Raw genomic sequence first — 16,742 nt, forward strand, 5'->3', positions numbered from 1 at the left:
CAGAGAGCACTCCTGCACTACCTGGCTATAACTCATACCACACTTTTCGGCCATGTAACCTGGACCGGAACACCAAAGGGGGAGGTGTGTCCATATTCATTAAGGATATCCACACCTCCAGGCTAGTTGCTCAGCATAATGCAGCAGAGGTTATCCAAGTGCAACTAACTCTGGGCAAAACTGCAATCCAAATTGTAGCTTGCTACAGATCACCCACCATGTCCCAGGATTCCCACTCCTCTTTTCTTGATGTACTGGAAAATATTAGGGTTCAACCAAACACCCTAATAATGGGCGATTTCAACTACCCCACCATTAACTTGGAAAACTACTCATGTACCAACTCCTTCGCTCAACGCTTTCTGGATCAACTTATCCACACCCCCACCAGGGGCAACAATATCCTGGATCTAGTCATTACCAATATGAGTGACCGGTGTTCCACACCTGAAGTCAACTCCTCATTGGTCCGCTCCGACCATAAGCTAATTAATAAGCTAATTACCCTAGATATCCACATCCTGCCTCCACCCCCCATTAAGGAAACCATGGTAAAAAATTTCTCCAAAGCCAACTTCATACTTCTTAAGACAGAAGTGGTGAACTTCATGACACCCATGCAGATGGACAATACAGTTATGACTACTGAATCCTACACAATTGCACTTTATAAGCACTTACATGAGTGCATGGATCGTGCTATCCCAAACAGAACCAAGACACTATCCTCCAAAAAAAGGAAGCCAATCTGGTGGTCCCCTGCCATAAACAAACTGTACAACAGAAGAAAGAAACTCTTGCAAAAGAGAGTAAAATCCCACAAGTGGAGGAGCTCCCTGGTCAGCCTCAGTAAGAAGCTGCGATCCCTGATAAAATCCTCCAAAGCTAGTTACGAAAACAAAATCGCCACTGATTCTAAAGACAACCACAAAGCATTCTATAGCTATGTCAAGAATCTCAATGGCAACACCAGATCTGCTTTGAGTTACAGCACAATGGCACTAAATATACAGACTCAACTGATATTGCCAACATCCTGGCAGATAGGTTCAGTGCTAACTTTACCCCCCACTCACCCCCTAAAGAGCCCATTTCTGTACCAGAAGAATGCAAAATTCCTGTAATCACGGCTGCACAGGTAAAAACCACACTCTCCAAAGCCAAGAACACAGCATCCATGGGATCAGACAACATCCCAGGCTGCATTCTACACGAACTACAGAATGAACTGGCACCCCACCTAAGTACCATGTTCAATCATAGCCTCACCTCAGGTTTTGTGCCTGCTGAATGGCACAAAGCAACGGTTATCCAACTCCACAAGGGGGGAGCCATCACGGACCCCGGGAACTACCGCCCCATTAGCCTGACGAGCCTGGTCTGCAAGGCCATGGAAGGTATCATCTTGGAACTTATAAACAAAGTTATTGGTAATCTCCAAACTCTGGATCCCACCCAGTTCAGGTTTGTAAAAGGCAGATCATGTCTCCTAAACCTGATAGACTTCTTTGAAGCAGTCACCAAAGCCGTAGACATGGGTAAGGTGGTTTACACAGCCTATCTAGATCTTGCCAAGGCTTTTGACACCATCCCCCGCTTTGGAATTATAGATAAACTCACTAAACTAGGTATAAATCCATATGTCACAAGATGGGTTGCCAACTGGCTCACTGACAGAACCCACACTGTGAAAGTAGCAGACTCCAAATATGACTTCAGACCAGTGACAAGTGGAGTACCACAGGGTTCAGTCCTGGGTCCTCTCCTGTTTGGTATCTACTTCTCTGAAGTACAGGCTAACACAGAAGGTCTTTGACATCCTACAAAGGGCCTCACTGAGACAGGTGCCTGGTGTCAAAGCCATGGCCTCAAGCTTAATGCCAAAAAGTGCATTGTCATCCCCTTTGGTAAAAACTCTGTACCCATGAACTACAACATAGGTGGTAGTGTACTTAACACTGAAAGTGTGATAAGAAACCTTGGGACACAGGTGGACAGTAGTCTCTCCTTTAATAATTACATCGCCACAGTAGTCAGGAAATCCTTCTACATGGCACACCTCATCACAAAAGGTTTCTCATCCAGAAAAAAGAGGTCATTGTTCCCTTCTATTAATCACTCATTAGACCCAGTACAATGCCCCTTTTGGTATGTACCTCACAAGACATCTACAGCAACTGGAAAGGCCACAGAAATACCTCACAAAGAAGATTACCAGCCTCAAACAGATGCCCTACGCAGATCGTCTCAAAAAACTCCAGCTTTACTTCATCGCATATCGCCTACTCAGAGGTGATCTCTGCCTAACATACAAAGCTATGTCAAACCCAGAGCTGTTGGACATGCTCCACTTAAAGAAATCCCAATTCCTCCGAGCTACACGCTCTAGGGACCTAAACCTTGTCACCACATTAAACAGAACATGTTGGAGGGATAGATTCCTGTCCCAGAGACTTCCCATACTCTGGAATAAACTACCTATCTATATCAAACAAAGCTCCTCATTAGCACTCTTCAAGAAAAATCTTGATGATTGGATGGGAAATTGGAAATTCACCCCGTGGATCACCTCTGTGGCTCTGCTGTACAGTGGCACAGGAAAATAATTTTCTTGGGTGGCAAAAGCCAGGGTATCTTTTTGGCTGGGCTTGTATAGGCCCCAGGGCCGATAGCCTAGTACCTACCTATGAACTATGTTAAAGAGGAGTTTTTTAATGCATCTTTGGGTGACATGCTTTCCTTTGGTCCCTAACAGAAAATGTTTTCACCAGACTGGAGGAGAAAGGGAAAACCTGTGAAACAGTTCTTCCATTTCCAATCTCCAAAGTACAGCAGAAGGTATCCTACAAAACGCTAGTCTCTTTACCCCAAGGAAGGAAGAAGACATATGCCAAAAGGGCTGGAGTGTGCTGCAGGACGAAATGGTGAATAGAGAAAAAGGATAGGCCTGGAAGCCCTCAGGGTCCTGGCATCTGTATGGAACAGCCCTGACTTAGATTTATCCCTCCCCCTCTCTGTCCTCCTTCCACCCCTGTAGATATTATGAGGCATATGGGCCTCTCTACAAAAGAATGGAAGGAGATCACCAAAGATGAGTGGACTTCCAAGATTATATGCCAGAGGTACAGATTGCAGTTTTGGAGCAGACCCATATTATTAGGAATATCTCCTGTTCCCAAGGAACAGATAGACTTTGTCTCTCTTTTTCTTGGAATAATCTCCTTATACTGGAAGCATTACAGAGTATCAAATAGAAAAGAACATTCTGATTTTACTTGAGACCTCCTAATTCCAGGAAAAAGAAGGAATGTGGAGACCTACATTACATCTGTCAACGATGAATATAGTTCTGAAAGTTTCAAAGTGCAAAATGCTTACATTGCAGAACCTTCTCCCTGTTCTACTTCCATAGGCTTTTCTTATCATTCTGGATCTAGAGGATGCCCATATCCACATTCCCTTGCCAGAAGGCACAGAAAGTTTGAGTTTTAAAGCAGGTTGGTGTCTGTTACCTCTTTGCCCTTTGGCTTGTCTGCTGCACTCATGGTATTTGCCAAAAGCCTAGCTGCAGTACATGGTCATTTGCAGAACAAAGGCCATTCACCTTTAACCCTATCTGGACTGTTGCCTGATGCACACAGCTTTCCTAGAAATGATTCATACCTTTCCTGGTTCAAAATCATGGGTCTCTCTTTCAATTTCCTGTAATCCCATCTGATTTGTATGAAATAGGTTTTGTTCCTAAGGTCATTCCTGGACACAGAGAAGTAGGTGGCTTTACTTCTTGCAGACAAGTTGCTTATCTTGTTACAATACCTCAAAACAGTTTGCCTGCAGAATACCATTACAGCAAGGGTATTCCTAAGAACTCTATGATGCATGACATCATGTATCCTGATGGTGTCACTGGCAATGGCAAGACTACACATGAGGAAACTGTAATGATATGTAAGAAGGAGATAGCCTCGGCATCCCCAGACCATACATTGTCTCATTCCCATCCTACACTACATATAAAGAGAGCTTGCATGGTGAATATGGCAAATGTAGTTCAATGTAGGGTGTGTCATTTAGTGTGTTCCCAGGAACTCGGATTCTTACCATAGATTCATCTGGTACAACCTTGGGGTGCATGAGGTAGATCTGAGGATGCAGGGAATCTGTGACAAAGACTTCTGGAAAAATCACATCAATGTGGAAGAGACGTTGGCAGGTATTCTGGCCCTGACTGCCTTCAAGAAACCCTGCTTCTCCATACTCATATGGTACATTTACAAGCAGGAGGGAGCTCTCTCCTACTAGGTGTACTGGCTAGCATAGCTGGAATGCAGCCCAAGAATCAGGCCTTTCTACTTCCCATCACAAAAGAATGTTGTAGCAACAGACAAGTTAAGCTTTTGCCTTCCTTCTCCAGACAGCTGAAGAGGTTTTGCATCAGGACCACAGCTCCAGAAGCCTGGGTTACAAATATTTTCTTCAAACTGTGACCAGGGCGAGCTAGTTCTCTGTGTACTGCTTCCTATTCCCCTAACTACCAGGTTATTGCAACAAATGAGTGTGGGGAAGGAAAAACTCCCTTACCTTCCCATTGATCTACCCATTTTCACTCGTTGCTAAACTTCTCAGAGATGCATTTATCTTGTCAATAAGCCCCACTTCCCTTTTCTTTCTACCCTGCACTGTCATTCACCCCGTCACTCCATCCCACTATCCTCCACTGCTTTGTTTCCTCCGTCCACGTACTCCACTCTACCTCCCTTCCTGCTCTACTTAACCACTTACCGACTACTTAACCATCCTTCCCTAGCACTGTATACACAAGGAATGTGTAATAAACTCTACATGTTATGGTATATACCTTGCAGCCAATCTATTTTATAGTGTTTATAAAAACCCTTACCAGGATATCTAAATTTTTTCTTAGAGATTTTTATTTCATAACTCTTCTCTACTCTATTTACTACTCACGTCTCCCACTCACTTTACCTTTTTAAATATCTGCAACAGTCTGTTTCCTATATTAACTTGTATTCTTCTCATCTCGTTTTGCTTCTCATTTTAACATGTTGTTGTTACTGTCTACTATTTCTCAGTCAACTTTCTGTTGTCAATTCTTCAGTCTCAACTTTATAGTTGATTTGCTTCACTCAAATAATCAATCAGCAATGCATCCCACACTCCAGGTTTCTGACTATTCTTTATAGTGCATAATGTTTTGTTGCAAATTCTGCTGTGTACTTTAACAGTGTATTTAAGGTATATTTTGGAATACTTTAATATGTATTTGAAGATGTATTTTAGAGTTTTTCTCCTCCAGACTTCACTGAAAATGGGTGCACTGGGCCCAAGCAGACTTTTTTCTAGTAAGTAAATGCCTGATGTGTAAGGTCATAGAGTGCATCATCATGGACCTAATTAACAAGGATATAGGGAATCTCCAAACTCTAGATCCCATGCAGTTTGGTTTTGTGAAAGGTAGATCATGCCTGCTCAACCTGGTTTACTTCTTTGAGTCAGTCACCAGAGCTGTGGATGAGGGCAAGGCAGTTCATACAGCCTACCAAGGCCTTTGATACCATTCCCCACTCAGAATTATTGATAAACTCACCAAACTAGGCATCAAACCCTATATCACTAGGTGGGTTGCAAATTGGCTCGCAGATGGAACCCACAGTGTGAAAGTAGCAGACTCCAAGTCAGACTGCCGACCAGTCACGAGTGGAGTCCCACAGGGATCGGTCCTGGGTCCTCTCCTGTTTGGCATCTACTTCTCAGAAGACCAGGCCAACATGGAGGGACTCTGGCTGACCAAGTTCACAGACGACTGCAAGCTGGGAGCCATTATTAACTCCCCAAGTGATGTAGAAATCCTACAGAAAGGCCTCACAGAGACCATTGACTGTTGTTGAAACCATGGCCTTAAGCTTAATGCCAAAAATGCATTGTCATCCCCTTTGTGAAAAACTCAGTTCCCACTAATTACCACATTGATGGGAGCCCACTGAACATTGAAGACGTTATAAGAGATCTGGGAACACAGGTTGACAGCAACCTCTCCTTCGACCACCACATTGCCACTGCGGTCAGAAAGTCCTTCTGTGTGGCACATCTCATTACCAAGGGTTTTGCATCCAAGAAGAAAGAGGTCATCATCTATATCTGCTCTTCCCTCATTAGGCCAGTCATCGAGTATAATGCCCCATTTGGCATGTACCTCACTAGACACATGCATCAGCTGGAAAGGCCACAAAAGTACCTCATGAAGAGGATCCTTGGCCTTAAACACGTTGTACACGGACAGACTCAAAAAACTCCAGCTATTCTCTGTGTCATATTGTCTATTAAGAGGTGATCTCTGCTTGACTTACAAAGCCATGTCTGTCCCAGCTCTGTTAGAAATGCTACATCTAAAAAATCCCAGTCCCTCCACACCACACACTCCAGAGACCTCAACCTCATTGCCACAATCAACAGAACATGCTGGCTGGAGGGACAGGTTAATAACCCAGAGATTGCCCATGCTCTGGAATAGACTTCCCATACATGTCAAGCAGAGCACCTCACTGGCCTTCAAGAGAAATCTTGATGAGTGGATGGGAAATATAAAGTTTACCCTAAGGATCACTCCAGTAGCTCTATTTGATAGCGATACGGGGAACTAACGTCGGGCAGCACAAAGCTAGGTATTTTCTTCTGTACTGTTACAGTTTTGTGTACAATTTCTTTGTACTATATTCCTGGAAAGTACAGTTGTTAAAAATTTTACCATAACAGTAGATGTCCTTGCCTTCACCACTGCAGTATTCATTACATATGGGATTCCCTGCCATGGAAGCCCGATGTCCGGCCAGTCTACCAAAACCTACTGTTGCATTAAGGTATGCTGAACATCACCCAAATGCTCCTCGTGTAGCGTAGGGCATAAAAATGATGTTCAGGCATACTATCCTCAGAACTGACTGCCCCAGTAAGAACACCAGTCCAAGCAAAACCTAAGAAAACCTGCACATCTGGGAAGGAAAAAGACTACTGCAATGCGGAGGGGGGGGGGGGTGAATACAGCAGCGGTGAAGGCAAGGTTATCTACTGTTATGGTAAGAATTTACACAACTGTACTATGTCTTGACATTCACCGCTACAGTATTCATCACATATGGGAGAATGTCAAAGCTCAAAAGAAACTTGGGAGAAGGAAGCAGCAGTAGAGACCTATAAGAAGCCATGAAGAATGACATTAGCAAAACGAGCTTTAGCTCTGGCGATACCATCCAACTTGTAGTATTTTGCTAAAAGTATGCACAGAAGTCCAGGTAGCTGCTTCACTAATAGAATTAGTGCCTAAGCCCTTGAAAAAAGGACAGAAGAAGCCACAGCTCTAGAAGAATGAGCCTTTACAGAAGAAGGAAGGTTCTTGCCATGAAAAGTGTAATAAAAAGAAATAGCCTTTGAAATCCAAGTAGAAATAGTTTGTCTGGAAACCACTAATCCTAATGACCTAGGAAGAAAGGAAACAAACACAAACAACTGATCAGATTTTCTGATATCTTTAGTCTTATCCAAATAAAATTTGCACTGTCTGTGCATGTCCAAAGTATAAAGCACCCTCTCAGCTGTCAGATTCCTGAGAGGGGAAAACAAAGTAGGCAAATTAATAGGCTGATTAAGTGACAATGCATTAAGCACCTTAGGCATAAAAGAAGGACCCTGGCAGAAGTAAGAGCTAACAAAGGAACTGTCTTCCAAGATCAATGTTGCAAAGAAGCTGAAACAGCAGGCTCAAAAGGAGCCTGAGTCAATTTCTGCAGAACAAATGTAAGATCCCAGGAAGGAGGAACAGGCTTCCTGGGAGGTCTAATATTAAGGGCACCTTTAAGAAATTGCTTAGCCTCAAATCTAGAAGCTAAAAGATGAGTTAAAGGCAGACAAGCAGAAAGAGATGATCTTCTTGTTTTGGCTTTTTTCCCAGTTAGGGGTCGCCACAGCGGATCACCTGTCCACTCATGATTGGCAGTGGAGTTTTTACAGAGTTGCCAGCCCAGCGCCCAGCCTTCCATAGAAGGCGCACACTCACACCTAGGGCCAATTTAGAGTGTCCAATCCACCTACAGCATGTCTTTGGGATGTGGGAGGAAACCGGAGCACCCGGAGGAAACCCATGCGACCACAGGGAGGACATGCAGACTCCGCACAGAAGGCACCCCAGCCAAGGATTCAACCGGAAAACCTCTTGCTGTGAGGTGGCAATGTTAGCCACTGCACCACCGTGGCTGCCCAAGCAGAAGGAGATGATAAGTGGGCCTTAATAGAAGAATAGGCCAAACTAGCACTGAGCAACACATACAAGTAAGAGAGAACCAAAGGAACATCCACAGTAAGTGGGTCTAGGTTACGAGAGAGACACCAAATAGAAAACCTCTTCCATTTAGATGAGTAGGATTTCCTAGTAGTAGGTTTCCTGGCCTCCTGCAGGACCTGCAGCATGTCCTCAGAAAAAAGGTATCTTTGAGGAAACAAAACCCTATCACACACATTGTCAGTTAAAGCGTAGACTGGTGGGGATGGAAGAAAGATCACTTGTCTTGTGTGAGTAGATCCACCATGTGAAGCAAGTTGTGATGATTAACCTTGGCTAGATGCAGAAGTAGAGGGAACCAGTGGTGTCGCAGCCAAAAGGGAGTCACCAACAAGATTTTGGGAGCATCCAGTTGAATCTTGAACAGGACTTTTGGAATGAAAGGAAGGGGTGGGAATGCATAAAGAAATATCCCCTTCCGGGAAAGTGAGAGAGTGTCTACCTTCCACACCAGAGGACCTGGGACTCTGGCACAAAACAGAGGAAGTTGATTGTTCAGAGGAGAGGCAAAGAGATCTACTTGATGAGTACCCCACTGGTGAACAATGTCCAGAAACACATCCCTATGAAGCATCCATTCGTGGGATTGAATGAACGACCTGCTCTCAGTATCTGCCACAATGTTCTGATCTGAAGGGATATAAACTGCCTGAAGAGTCGCTTGATACTTGACAGCCAGATCCCATACAAGAAGTGCCAACCGGCAAAGAAGGTAAGATCTTGCCCCCCCTGTTTGTTGATATACCACAAAACCGTGGTATTGTCTGTGAATACTTTGAGAGGCCCTGGAGAGAAAAGAGGATGAAAGGCCAGAAGAGCCAGCATAAGAGCTCTAGAGGTAGAAGCCATGAAACCCAGAGCTCTCAGAGCTCCCAGGCTGTAATGGGAGCAAGGGGAAGAAGAGATTGAAAGTAAGAAATGAGAGTTAAGGCCTTTAGAGGAGGCAGGGATGCCAGCATTGACACCATCTGAATCCTGCAGCCCAGAAAGACATGATCATGAGAAGGAGTCAGAGAAGACTTTTTGAAGTTTATCGTGAACCCCAGGCTCTGTAGATGAGAAATGGCAAAATGAATATTTTGCAAAAGGATCTTCAGAGACAATGCCTGAATCAGCAGTTCATCCAAGTAAGGAAATATTTGGAACCCTTGAAGACTGCAAAAAGCAATCACAGGAGGGAGACATTTGGTGATCATCCATGGAGCAGTAGAAAGGCCAAAGGGCAAAGCACAGAACTGAAAATGCCAGGAAGCAATGGAGAAATGCAAAAACTTCCTGAAAAGAGGATGGATTGGAATATGGAGATAAGCATCTTTGAGAATCGGAGACACCAGCAGGGCCTGAGGGAGCAAGAGAGGAAACAGAGTCCGAAAGGACAACATCCAAAAGGGAGGCACCTTCAGAAAAGAGTTTAGATAACAGAGGTCTAGAGTTGGTCTCCAAGTACTCTCTTTTCTGGGCACTAGAAACATTCTTGAATAAATCCCCTTCCCCTTTTTGGACATAAGCACCTCTTGAATAGTACCCTGAGACAAGAGATCTCAAACAACCTCTGGGGAAAAAAGGAAGTTGTTCCTGAGAAGGGTGCAGTAAAAATGGCAGAAAATGGATGTAGATGGTTAGAAACAGCTTTCAGACTGGTGGCAAAGAAGTTCTGAGGATAGTATGCCTGAATATTACTTTTATGCCCTGTGCTATGCGAGGAGCATTTGGGTGATGCTCAGCATACCTTAAAGCAACAGTAGGCTTTGGTAGACTGGCCAGATGTCTGGTTTCCATGGCAGGGAATCTCATACATGTTGAATACTGCACCGGTGAATTGTAAGGACAGCAGTGCTGTGTTCCTGGTAACAAATGGTAAAATAAAACCCAGCCAAGTTGCTGGACTATTTTTAAGTATACTTTAGACAGCATGGACTAAATGTTTGATATATGACTGTAATTGTGATTTCTTCTTACAGAATTTCTTTTAGGATTATAATTGAAACTAGAGCCATTCAGTTGAGAAGGCACTTAAATTAATGCTATCAATTGATTGGCTTGGAGTTTGCCATTATTTAAAACCAATCTTAACTGGCTTAAAGGCTTTTTAAAATATAAGTTTTATAATGGGCTCTAAAATGAAGTTGTCTGGTGCAGCTGACAAATGAAAATTAGAAAATGTCTGGTTTGTCTTGTTAGAGTGTGAACACATTAAACTGTGCTACAGGAGCATACCTCTTACAGGAGAGTATACGGAGGAGAGAGCTGCATGGGTAAGTTTGGGATGGCATAAGGAAAAAAAAAGATTGATTCTTATACTTAATGTTTGTCTCCTGATACAGGATGTATATTAAACATGGCAGCCCAGTCAGGATAATGGAAGGCTATATTGCAGTCTTAACAAAAGGAATCTGCCAAAGTGAAGACAACGGCGCTTTCCTCATTAGGGATTATGATGCCAAGAAGGCCTTCTTAATTGGTTCCATCAGAGGTATGGGAAGCATTTTCTTTATGTGTAGTTTTTCTCTGCATAACTATTTAGTTGCTAAAAGTTGGTCAACTGCTTTTAGTTGAAGCAGCTATAAAGTAGTGCTGAGAATTATTATTGTAGAGTAGACAGAAAATTGTATAATTTTGCAAGTAAAACAAACCGAAATCTGTGTTCATTTTGTTTACCTCCTCCCATCACAAATTTCACTTCATGCTGCCAATCTCTTTGACCCCATTATATCCCATTTGTTCCCCCAGTACTGGTATAGTCATTACATAACCCTGATTGGTCTTTGTATATGACAAAGAGCCTTAAAGTATTTTAGCGGTAAGTGTCAAGGATCTGCATGGCTTTCTTGGATGCCATGTTAGTTGTAATGGAGACATGCTCTGCAGTCTTTACTCCTGCATACAGACTTTTAATATGTCCATTACAGCACATGGTTGTACTTCTATGCATGGCCATCTCTGTAATGTTATTACTTGTATTTGCAAGTTACTCTCTGAAGTGTTTAGATACTGGTTGGTTGCATGGCAGATTGTGATAGTATCTCTAATACTGAAAACAAGGTTTTTGGTCCCCACTGTTAGAAAGGAGACCAGAAGGTATTTTCCAGCTTTAGGTGACAAAGCTAATTGCCATTTTGAAAAATAAGACTGTGCCAAAATGACAAAGATTTGACTGCAGTCAGTAGTCAGCCATCACGTCCTAGAGGAATAGTGTAGAGTTTGTACAGGAGATGTACACTGAAAGCCCTATAGCCTTATGTAGTTGTGTGAGTGATCATTGAAATGTCCTAGTCCAGTGTACATTTGTTGACTTGAAGAAAGGTTATGGTGGCATGAAGTTGTTGTTGATATGTGGGGCACCAACACTTTCCTGTTACTGTCTCTGTGTGAATGCATTTGGATAGGTATCTATATTCCTGCAGTCAAGTTGAGTTCATTCAGGGCAGAGGTCAGTCTTCAACAAGTGTGCCTCTTCTTACCATTTCTGTTTTCATGACTATATTAGAAGTATGTAGTTGAGATTGGGAGGTGAGGATATCCAGTTTGGATCTCAGAGGTGGTACGCTTTTGCAGATGATGCAGTTTTGGTCTTATCTGACCATGACTTCTCACATGGATTCTAATTATTTGATGTTGAGACTGAAGTAGTTGGGTGGCAAGTCAGCACCACAAAATCTGTGCTTCCATAACTGTTCTGGAAAAGAGTTGGTTATTTTACTCGTGTGATGGGGAAAGATGTTTGCTAATATTGGAGGAGTGTTCATAGGTTCATACTAGGCTATCTGCCCTAGGGCATTTATAAGCCTAGCCAGAATGTGTTTGGCTTTCGCCACCCATTTTAAATTAATTTTGCTATGCCCTTTTTCGAGGTTAGTATACTGTGCCTCTGTCTAACAGTGACACAGAAGTGATACCCGGGGTAAACTTACGATCTCCCATCCACTCATCAAGATTCCTCTTGAAGAGAGTCAATGAGGGACTCTGCCTAACCTGGACTGGGATTTTATTCCAGAGTGAAGGGAGCCTCTGGGTTATGAATCTGTCCCTCCAGCATGTCCTATTTATTTCATTGCTGAGGTTCAAGTCTTTTGAGCGCGTAGCTCGATGGGATTTGGATTTTCTGAGGTGCAGCATGTCCATTAATTCTGGGTTGGACATGGCTTTATACGTCAGGCACAGATCGCCTCTGAGCAGGCGGTATGCCACTGAGTAGAGCTGGAGTTTCTTTAACCGGGCAGCATATGGCATCTGTTTGAGCCCTTTGATCCTCTTGGTGAGGTACTTTTGGGGTCTTTCCAGTTGCTGCAGGTGTCTGGCAAATTACATCCCAAAAGGGGCATTGTACTCAATTATGGGCCTGATGAGGGATGAGTAAAGAGGCATGATGACCTGCCTTGATCTAGATGTGAATCCCTTCATGATTAGGTGGGCTATATAAAATGTTTTTCTAACAACTTTGGCCACGTGGTTGTCAAATGAGAGATTGCTATTAACTTGGGTCCCCAGGTCCCTAATTACTTCTTCTGTACTTAATGGATTACCACCTATGTGGTAATTTGTGGGCACTTTGTTTTTGCCAAAGGGGATGACTATACACTTTTTGGCGTTTAGCTTGAGGCCATGGCTCTGGCACCAGTTGTCTGTTTCTATGAGGCCCTTTTGAAGGATGCTTGTATCGGCTGGAGAGTCGATTATGATGCCCAGTTTGCAGTCATCTGCGAACTTGGTCAGCCACAGTCCTTCCGTGTTGGCCTGTACCTCTGAGAAATATATACCGAACAAGAGAGGTCCCAGGACTGAGCCTTGTGGGACGCCACTTGTAACTCGTTTGGAGTCTGACATGGCTCCAGCAATTCTAACCATGTGGGTTCTGTCCTTGAGCCAGTTTGCAACCCATCTAGTGACATAGGGGTTTATGTTTAAGCTGGTGAGCTTATCTATAATGCCCGAGTGGGGTATTGTATTGAAGGCTTTTGCGAGGTCCAGGTAGGCTGTGTGGACCACCTTCCCCTCGTCAATGGCCTTGGTGACTGTTTCAAAGAAATTGACCAGGTTTAAGAGGCAGGATCTGCACTTAACAAAGCCGAACTGGGTAGGATCCAGTGTCTGTAGGTCCCTAATATCTTTATTTATGAGGTCCATGATGATCCTTTCCATAGCTTTGCAGACCAAGCTAGTCAGGCGTATGGGGTGAAAGTTTCCAGGATCCGTTGAGGCACCACCTTTGTGGATAGGGACCACTGTTGCTGTACGCCACTCTTTGGGTACATATCCTGTAGTAAGGCTGACATTGAACAGTAGTTTTATGTTTGGGTTTAGCTCTTCTTGGAGTTCATGTAGGATGCAGCCCGGGACACCATCTGGTCCCATTGATGCTGTGTTTTTTGCTTTGGAGAGGGCTGCTCTTACTTGAGCATCTGAGATGTCAGGGGGGCAGCACTCTGCTGGGATAGATATTTGCCCTTTTGGTGGGGAGAAGTTTGCGCTGAACCTGTCAGATAGGATGTTGGCAATGTCTGTGGGTTTGATCGATTTTTTGTCATTTTGGAGGAATTCTGAGCATATCTGGGAATTCCCACCCAGGTTCCTAACATAACTAAAGAAAGCCTTGTGATTATCCTTAGTGTCCTGTGCAATTTTTCTCTTGAAGCTGGCCTTAGACGATTTTATGAGTGCCTGTAGTTTTTTGCTAATACTGATCAGAGATGCCTTCCCTTTTTGGGATTTTGCTCTATCATGTAGTAGCTTCCTCCTTCTATTGTATAGTTTGTTTATGGCTGGGGTCCACCAGACAGGACGTCTGCCATTGGAGGATTGGGTCTTGGTTTTATTTGGGATTGCATGATCCATGCATTCCTGAAGGTGTTCATAGAATGCGTTTATAAAGGATTCTGCGGTCTGGGCCGTATTTTCCACAGGCTCGGGGGCTTTGAAGGATTCCACCTCGGTTTTGAGGAGTGTGAAATTTGCTTTAGAGAAGTTTTTCACTGTGGTTTTCTGGGCAGGGGGTGGGGTCGGGATGTGAATATCCAGTAAGATTAGTTTATGGCCTGATCTTACCAGTGAGGGATACACTTCTGGTCTGGAGCATAGAGACCCCATGTTGGTGATGACCAGGTCCAGTATGTTTTCCCCTCTTGTGGGAGTGGTAACAAGTTGTTCCATAGCATTTGAGTTTATAAATTCTAGGAACCTTTGGGCTAGGGTGTTGGAGCTAGAGTAATGCTCCCAGTCTATGTTTGGGTAGTTGAAGTCTCCCAATATAATGGTGTTTGGAGAGACCTTCATATTTTCCAGTGTTCTCAGGAAGGCCAAGTGGGGTTCCTGGGTTTGAGAGGGTGGTCTGTAGCAGGTTATAAACTGGAAGGAAGTTTTACCCACTGTTAACTGATAGTCTCTGATGCTTCGTGCTGTGCCACCAACCTGGAGGTGTGGATATCTTTGACGAATATTGATACTCCCCCCTCCTTTTGTGGTTCGGTCCAAGTTTTGGGGCCGAAAAGCATGGTATGAGGTATAACCTGGTAGTGCTGGGGTGTTCTCGGGAGCCTTGAACCAGGTTTCTGTTACTGCACAGATATCGATGTTCTCCATGCTAAGGAGAGTTTTGAGTGCATGCATCTTGAGGTTTAGAATTCTGGCGTTGAGTAGCATTACTCTTAGTTTCTTATCCCTTGTGATACCTATGGAGGTGGGTTTGTCTTTTGAGCCTTGCCTAAAAAAGGCACTATGGGGGAAGCAAGAGCCTTTGCCAATATCCGAAAGCCCAGGGGTGACAGGTGCAAGCCGTCCCTAGCGAAGCATGGTGGTTTGTCAAGCATGTCATCCCAGGCTGACAGGCATTGGATCCCCTTTGAATGACACCAATACTTAAGCCAATTGTTGAAATTGATCATCTTGTCTTCATATTATGGCATCATTCTTGGTGAGTGTAAGATGCTACTCAAGGTCAGGGTCATACCGGCCTGGGCTACATGCTCAGAGAGCTCCTCTATGTCTCTTTTCATGTAGTCCAGGGAAGTACGTCTCAGGTCATTCACACCAGCATGGACAATTACCGAGTCATATTTGTACTTGCCTAGGAGTGACCTGAATGCTTGTGTTATGTGGCGGATCCTAGTGCCCGAAAGGCAGCTCACTGTGACCTTCTCCTTGTTCAGCCTGGTGAGCGGGATGTCAGTGTGCCTGACGATAGAGTCACCTATTACAAGTGTATCAGGTGTGTTGTTTAGCCTTAAGGGCTGTGACTGTTCGGCACACTGGCTTTGTGAGCTATGTGTTGCACGTGTTTTGTTTTGGGGTAGCGGTTGCTTGGGTATCTGCTTTGGAGGTCTCTGCTGCTTAGGCAGATTTTTATTTAGAGCCTCCTACTATGTTTTTGTTTGTTTATGTGTTTGGTTTGCTGTCGTGGTAGGTCTATGTGAGACTGGAATTGTAATGAGTGTGGTTTCCTTCTCCTCCTGACTGGTTACTCCAGTACTGAGTTGAGAGAGCTTAGCCTCCAGTTTGGCTATATGGTTGCATCTCTCACATGTGTTGGAATTTGTTGGGAGGAGGAGAGGGTTGTCTGTGTACATCAGGCAGTTGTAACATTGCCTCAGGATTCCCAGATTCACCAGCTGGACCGAAGAGGAGATTGACAACTGACCTTTGGACATGCTAGAATAGTATTGGGAATTCCTTTATAATTGAAAAAAGGGCCAATGGGGAACAAGGTACTCAAGGGAGTTTGTGAGGGTGTAGTGCTTTTAATTTTTAGTGCTGACTTATATAATTGCTTTAGTGAGCAAGTGCCAGGTAACTTAAATGCAATGTGTTACAGGTAACTTAAATGCAAAAACGACAAACAGTAACTTTATTTCAAGTGAAACAAGGAAATAAGTACAGTAAGCAATGCAGATATCACTAGGGATCCACAGAAGTGCTGAAAAGCCGTGTTTTAGGTGGAATTAGCGTTTCAGGGAAATGACAAGCAAACAACAAGCATACAAACAAAGCTAGATTCAGCATGCCTGGATCTAGTCTATGCTACAGCAAACAAGGTGTACCAATTTCAGTAAGAAACAGTTCAAATATGCAGGCACTATAAGCCTTTAACCAGGAATTCCCAGCTCAGAAGGGCAGAGTCCAGCCTCTCCTACCACAAGAGTGCAGACCACGAACCTTCTTAATGTAAAATAACTGGCCTGAAGCCCAAGTGCTTAAACCAGAACTAATACACTTTTAGAATAACAGACACTGAGCCCTCAATCAGCAGTTCCCAACTTAGAAGGATGTAAGCTACCTGTCCTGCCACCACAGTGCAGGCCACAAACCTTCCTAATGTAAAACAACTGGTCTGAAGCCCAAGTACTTAATGCAAAAGACTTAGAATGATAGCTACACTTTAATCAAGTTACTACCAAGC

General features: G+C 43.8%; 1 protein-coding gene across 1 annotated transcript in view; it reads left to right on the plus strand.

Moving 5' to 3' along the window:
- DENND10 (DENN domain containing 10) overlaps window positions 1-16,742 on the plus strand; it is a 455,606-nt gene that overhangs the window by 202,092 nt on the left and 236,772 nt on the right. The window contains exon 5 of the mRNA XM_044055976.1: window positions 10,678-10,826. Within this exon, the coding sequence (XP_043911911.1) occupies window positions 10,678-10,826 (149 nt within the window). The remainder of the gene's footprint in view (window positions 1-10,677; window positions 10,827-16,742) is intronic.

Source organism: Protopterus annectens, chromosome 14.part0 (assembly GCF_019279795.1).
Source record: "Protopterus annectens isolate FY-2018-M chromosome 14.part0, PAN1.0, whole genome shotgun sequence".
Taxonomy (NCBI): Eukaryota; Metazoa; Chordata; order Ceratodontiformes; family Protopteridae; genus Protopterus; species Protopterus annectens.